The 6,228-nt window shown below is 32.8% G+C and overlaps 2 protein-coding genes across 2 annotated transcripts; one reads left to right on the top strand and one right to left on the bottom strand.

Moving 5' to 3' along the window:
* Positions 1-272: 272 nt before the first annotated feature.
* Positions 273-2,171, bottom strand: LOC143260570 (trophoblast glycoprotein). The gene is made up of 4 exons (XM_076526509.1): positions 1,923-2,171; positions 1,507-1,832; positions 1,064-1,434; positions 273-979 (listed from the first exon to the last, which is right to left on the bottom strand). Exons 1-4 carry the CDS (start codon positions 2,169-2,171, stop codon positions 738-740), a joined length of 1,188 nt encoding a protein of 395 aa, XP_076382624.1. The 3' UTR covers positions 273-737.
* Positions 2,172-2,377: 206 nt separating this feature from the next.
* On the top strand, positions 2,378-5,730 carry LOC117219676 (ATP-dependent DNA helicase Q5). Its single transcript, XM_076526502.1, has 10 exons — positions 2,378-2,742; positions 2,874-2,998; positions 3,058-3,225; positions 3,304-3,480; positions 3,631-3,807; positions 3,872-3,977; positions 4,044-4,152; positions 4,227-4,460; positions 4,533-4,682; positions 4,752-5,730. Exons 1-10 carry the CDS (start codon positions 2,640-2,642, stop codon positions 5,536-5,538), a joined length of 2,136 nt encoding a protein of 711 aa, XP_076382617.1. The 5' UTR covers positions 2,378-2,639; the 3' UTR covers positions 5,539-5,730.
* Positions 5,731-6,228: the final 498 nt, after the last annotated feature.

The following is a 6,228-nucleotide window of genomic DNA, read 5'->3' as shown; positions in this document are numbered from 1 at the left end:
TCGCCCTCGCAAAGAAAAGAATTAGAGAGTGATTCGAACATACACTTATAATATTGCTTCAGCGCACATTATGATCATTATAACAAGCCAAGAACCTTATCTAATCTTTGGCAAGATGTCAATGGTCTGATAGGCTGTATGATAAGAAATCGTAAATATTCGAAGAATACGTTTGTGCTAACATATATCTTTCTGTGAGTGGATTAGTAGCATAAGTAAATTTCATCACGCATTCAAACAGTTCTATCAGATGGAGAGAATATAAATACAAATATATATCCAACATTTATTCGTCACTTGACACGTTTAAAACAATTAATAACAATATCAAAAGTACACGTGCTTTCTCGTAAGTCATTAATTACATTAACAAACATAGCACGCTAGTATTATAACAAACAATTTCACACGTTTGATAATTACTATTAGTCAAATGCAAAAATTAAGTACTGTATACTATAAATAGTATCCTATACTAATAGTATCCTGTACTATAAATAGTATCCTAGTATTAAGTTCTTTCTATCAGTATCAAACTAATTGTATAATATTAAGAAAAATATTTTTACATTGTACAGAAGAAAAAATGGAACTTTTCAACAGTCTAGATTGTTAAATATGAAGTCGGCTCTTGCGTTAGTTAGTGTAAATTCTCCTCTATTACATACGGTTAATAAGCACGTCAATTGACTTTAAATAATCATCTATTTTAAAAAGTACAGCTAATTAATGCATGGCTATACATCTTCGCGGACTTCGCCGGTTGCTATCGAAGTGTATCGCACCCTTTTATTAACCGAATCCAGTATTGGTTCAATTTTCTTCTTCAGTTTCGCACGTTGTACGTAAATTAAAGCGCACACTAGTCCTATCAGCACCAGTGACAAGAAAAACAATAAAATTGTCGCACCATGCGGGGCCGATGAAAACAATTTCACTTTACAACTTTTCACTTCATGAAACTCATGTGGCATTTCATCTGTAAATATTATAATGTACAATTGTAAAATAGTTTTGTCAATATCTGTTAGCATACTGATTATGACACGAAACAATAGTTTACCTTCGTAACATTTTAAGTTGTCCTTATTACGAATAAACACTTTGGTCTTGTTCATCCACTTAATGAAGGGATTCAGTTTGCATGAGCACTCTAGTGGATTTCCAGTTAAATCCACCGCTATGTTTTTATTGTGCTCAACGATTGCATCCATAGCACGAAGATCGTGCTCGAGTACTTTGGTGAATTTGTTGCGTTGAAGATCCAAAAATCGCAAATTCGGCAAGCATGATATGTTGAAGTGTAAAGCAGTGAGCGCATTATCGCCGAGGTAGAGATCCAGTATGCTTGGAAGATCACAAAACACGTTAGGATCTCGGAACTCCGAGATCTCGTTTTGTTCCAGATGCAGCTTCATCAATTTCACTAAATTGCTAGAGGCAAAGTAATTTTTTTAAGAACTCTGCTGACATATACGTAATGATGAAATAGGAGACTTGTTATACCTATTCACAAAAATGTCATGCAATGTAGCTGCCAGGTCTCTAGGTCTATCTAATCTATCATCCTCAAATGCATCAGTTAAGTGAAGTTCCAATAGTGAAACAAAATTAGAGAAGACTCTGGGATGACTCCTTTCAGGGTCCAAAGACAGCTCGTTGAAGTCAAGAATGAGGCGCTCAACGCGTTGAACATGGTGATATGCTTTCCCTCGGATTTCTCTGATTTTGTTATTTGACATGTCAATCACTCGCAGGTCAGGAAAGCTATCCAATGTACCGAACACATTCCAGGGCAGTTCCTCCAAATAATTTCCCGTGAAGATGAGGACCTATTTTATAATTCACGTTAAAATAAGATACTTATTGTAATGACTGAAGCATTTTGCAGAATTTTTATTTCTCATAAAAAATTGCTGTACCTGCGTTTCATTGGGCAAATGCGCCAATGGTTCCGCATTACGGAATTTAGAGTCGGTGCAATTAACAACATACTGATGACGGTTCTCATAACACGTCTTTCTACAATAACAACGGTTTTTAAAAGCCTCTCCGCATTCTAATCTGGCAGATTCATCAGTCTCCAACGAGTGCCAATTTGGATCACAATCATTAGGTGGTTGAGCAATAGACAAGCATACTAACAAAAATATTGTGCAAAGTTTCTTCATTGTATCTCTGAAATGAAAAAACAATAATTGATTGTTATGTTTAGTAATACATTTAAGTTAAATATTAGTATTCACTCACATGTTAGCATCTATTGCAGTAGGACGAGTCAGGTGATACTTTAGTCTGAGTTTCTTATATTCACTCTGTTATTCATCGAAAAGTCAAATGTTCAGAACCAATGTTACTAACAAACGTCAATCGTCTATCATACCTAAAAAAAAAAACAAAAAATTAAAATCCTCAAACAAAAACGTACTATGAGCAAAAAATTCATAAAAGCGTGTGACGTTGTTTTAAATGTTGCCGCGGAAATTGAATTTGGAATTGTGGCCTCTTGATTGGCTGAGTCGATTTAAGCGATAATGGCATGTAAGCATGTTCAAAGCTAATCCTTAAAAGTTCTTACCAGTAACACAATCTCCAATTTACTAAAAATAATTGTTTAACGCTTGATAGAAAGCCTAATAATGAGTAATAAATCGTGTGTGACAAGTACATTGCAGACCGTGTTTGGTTATGACGATTTCAGAAATATAATTCATAAAAAAGCAACTCTTCTAGTCAACGAAGGTTAGTTTCTCTTTGGTAATGTTTATAAACTGTTCCATCGTGTCTTTTTACATTAATTTTGTATGTGCTTATGATATTTAATTTGAATTATACAAGATTATTCATTAATTTAAGGCATTGCGAATTTACAGGTTTAAATCATGTATGCATATCTACACCACCTGACTTTGATAGCTCACTTTGTTTCGAAATACCAGCTATTTTAAAAAAGGGCAAAGTAGCTGTCGTTTTTTCTTCAAAATTATGTTTTATGGAGGTAATAATTCAAGTACCCGGTTAATTTATTTGTTTTTCTAAATATTATATTATTTCCAGAATCGCGTAGATTTTTTTAGGAATAAACAGATAAAAGTACATTTATTAAGTAAATGTACATCCCCTAGCGAACGAGATGTTATTTTAAGAGATTTCACTTCTTCAAATTATTTAACCATACCACTATTATATGCTACACCTGATATGATTGATGTTAGATATTTCCAGGTATATTTATCATTAGTATATTAATTTTTCTTATAATTTATTTGTCAATAATTAACAAACTTAATTTTAAATTCATAGCATCTTGTACGTTTATTAAAACGACGAAAATTATTGTCTTATATTGTATTTAATGAGGCACATTCTTTAAGTGAATGGGGCTATGACTATGTACCGTGTTATGGTAGAATTAGACGATTTAATAGAATGTGTGGGAATGTTCCTAGAGTTGCAATAACTACTACTGTTAATAATAAGGTAATTCAAATTTTTGTTCGGTTACTAACACTTAAACAGAATTGCTTAAATTCAAATAATAAAATTTTTTGCGAGTAGTATTACCATGAATAATTTTTAATTTGGGAAAACCTTAGAAATCTGATATTTCTTTAATCAAACTTTTGACAGGTAATCGACGATATTTGTCAGTTGACATTAAAAAGACCAAGAAGGTTTAAAGTACCAATACTACAAACGAATGTGTGCTATGATATATGGTTTTTAGATATTCTTCCTCATCCATTTGAACACCTCAAAAATTTTATTATAAATGTACTTGGTTTCTTAAGTCCATCTGATCACAAGGTAAATCAATTTGTCGTTTTATAGGATTGCAAACTACATATTTATAGAAATTATCTGTACTCAGACACATGATGATTTTGGCATTATTTACTGTAATGAGGAAGTCAAGGCAGAGGTACTGAAAGAAAGATTAGTTGCTGTAGGCATACCCACAATTATCTGTAACCATAGTAAGAAAATTATTATGTATATTCACAAAATTTTAATACAAAATACATATCTCTAAATTATTATAGAATTGAATACAAAAGCTAAATATAACATAAAAGATCGGTGGTTATCTGGAAGTGCCAGGGTCATTGTTACAACACATGATTGTGAATTCATTTATAGGAAACCAATCAAGTATGGGTTGTTCAATAATTCAAACAAGACTTTTACAACCACTGTTCTCTCATGAATATTCTTATATTTAATAGGTGTAAAGTTTATTGGACCGTGCCAGAAAATATATCCAAATACTATAGGGAATCTGTGCAATCTTTTACGAATAATTACCGTACATATTGTAGAATATATTTTAGTACAAAGGAATATTCTTCTATCAAAATGTTAATTGAAAACAGTGAAGTAGGAAAAGGAAAAGGTCTTGGATATATCAAGCATCATTTAAATGAATATAACAAGCTTGTGTCCTATTGTCTTTTAACGAAGTAATAGTTTTCATTAGAGTACAAAATTTAATTCTTGTATACTAACAAAATTTCTTATAAAATCATATTTAGATGTCGCCATGCAACCATTAGTAAATACTTCGGATATGCAGTAAATCCTTGCCAAATATGTGATGTCTGTGAAGATATGAATGTGGTGGAAGTCAGAACCCATAAATTTATTGCATACTCGAAGGAAATACAAAACATTACGTACAATGTGTAAGTAGGAGTACAACAAAAAAGAATACTAATTATAGTATATTAATTCTAAATAAATATATTTCTTAGCTATGATATTAATGAAGCTATGAAAGAGAGACAGAATCAAAACATTGAAAAAGTATCTCAAGAGTATTCGGAAGAGGAATCAAACAAATGCGACGTTGCGCGCAAAGAAATTTCTGTGGTCAGAAATAACAGTGATGCGATTGTGCAATATAGAGATAAGCAAAAAAGTAGCTCACCGAGTAGTACGCGATTGTCTACGAAGGATTATATTCATGCAAGCTCTGGGAGTTCGGTAAGACGCGCGAAAGATAATTCAAACGATATAGATCCGGATAGTTTCGAGCTAACGTGCTCTTTGCTATCTACATGCAATCTAAACAATAAGATACCGCTGAAGCCGTGCAGTTTGGAGAGTAACATCATACAAATTTCGACGAGACTCAACGACATTCATACAAATGTGTCGTATATCAAATCGAAAAGTAAGGTCGCAAACAGTGACGCCAGGGCTTGGACGGCTGAGAAAAAGGGTCAAATTACGGCGAGTGATTCCTGTGAGACGATTTTTGTCGGGGTCGGGAGCAAAGAACGTAATGAGACACGACGTAAACGCTGCCGCGATGCGGACACATGTCCTGCGGAATTCAGCTTAAAAAGAAGGAAATTCGGGACCGAAAATAAACCAACCGCTGTGATACGGGACAGGAGGAGAAGTAAGGAAACTTCTGATCGTGTCGAGGATGATGCAAATGAAAGCTTGTCGCGCAGCTATACTATAGCTGAATATTTGATGGACAAATATAAACTAAACAGAGACGCGATAACGCTATTCCCGTGTAGAAAATGATGTCAGAATTACCTAATACTTTATCAACAAAAGACTTCGTTGAATTATAGAAAACTATATAGTATATATATATATATATATATATATATATATGTATATCTACCTCACAACTTTTTTCGTTGCTCACAGAGAACAAAACTAATTTGTATACTTTCTAAAAAAAAATAAACAATGTCATTCAAAACAGAAAAACAGATGTTTATACTTAAGTCATCCTAAAAGTTGTTAGTTGTAGTTATGTTAAACGGTACTCTATACTTAAGCACGATATTTTTTACGAAACGAATTACAACTTAAAGAATTCTGTTCTTGAATAAAAAAATATTTTATAATTTTTACATTTTTTGTACATGGATCTGAATCACCTCGATTCTAGGAGTAAAGTAGGTCGAAGAGTCATGCTTCTCATAAAACGTCAGTCTCGCGCACCCACGCAACAGGTGATATCACGTATTATCCATTGTATAGAGAAACCATAATCCTTAACACTACTCGTGTTTAAATAAAAAACTATCAATGCATATTTTAAATTGACACCATTCTATTGCATATTACAGATTGTTATTTTATATTCAAACAAACTGAAACTTCTCTTAAATTCTTTAGAAGTACATACAATAATCGAGTTAACTGTTCTCCAGTGACTTCAAAGCAACTTGGTCACTTATGTTCAAGCCTTCAAATTTAGTC

Source organism: Megalopta genalis, chromosome 15, assembly GCF_051020955.1.
Source record: "Megalopta genalis isolate 19385.01 chromosome 15, iyMegGena1_principal, whole genome shotgun sequence".
Taxonomy (NCBI): domain Eukaryota; kingdom Metazoa; phylum Arthropoda; class Insecta; order Hymenoptera; family Halictidae; genus Megalopta; species Megalopta genalis.
This window is presented reverse-complemented; position numbering and strand designations above follow the sequence as displayed.

Excerpts from the sequence above, each read along its gene's own strand:
- LOC143260570 (XM_076526509.1), bottom strand. The coding sequence starts at position 2,171 with ATGAAGAAACTTTGCACAATATTTTTGTTAGTATGCTTGTCTATTGCT. Across the intron at positions 1,833-1,922 it reads ATTTGCCCAATGAAACGCAG|GTCCTCATCTTCACGGGAAA; the intron begins GTACAGCAATTT and ends ATTATAAAATAG. Across the intron at positions 980-1,063 it reads CAACTTAAAATGTTACGAAG|ATGAAATGCCACATGAGTTT; the intron begins GTAAACTATTGT and ends TAATATTTACAG.
- LOC117219676 (XM_076526502.1), top strand. The coding sequence starts at position 2,640 with ATGAGTAATAAATCGTGTGTGACAAGTACATTGCAGACCGTGTTTGGT. Across the intron at positions 3,978-4,043 it reads CACAATTATCTGTAACCATA|AATTGAATACAAAAGCTAAA; the intron begins GTAAGAAAATTA and ends AAATTATTATAG. Across the intron at positions 4,153-4,226 it reads ATTTATAGGAAACCAATCAA|GTGTAAAGTTTATTGGACCG; the intron begins GTATGGGTTGTT and ends TATATTTAATAG.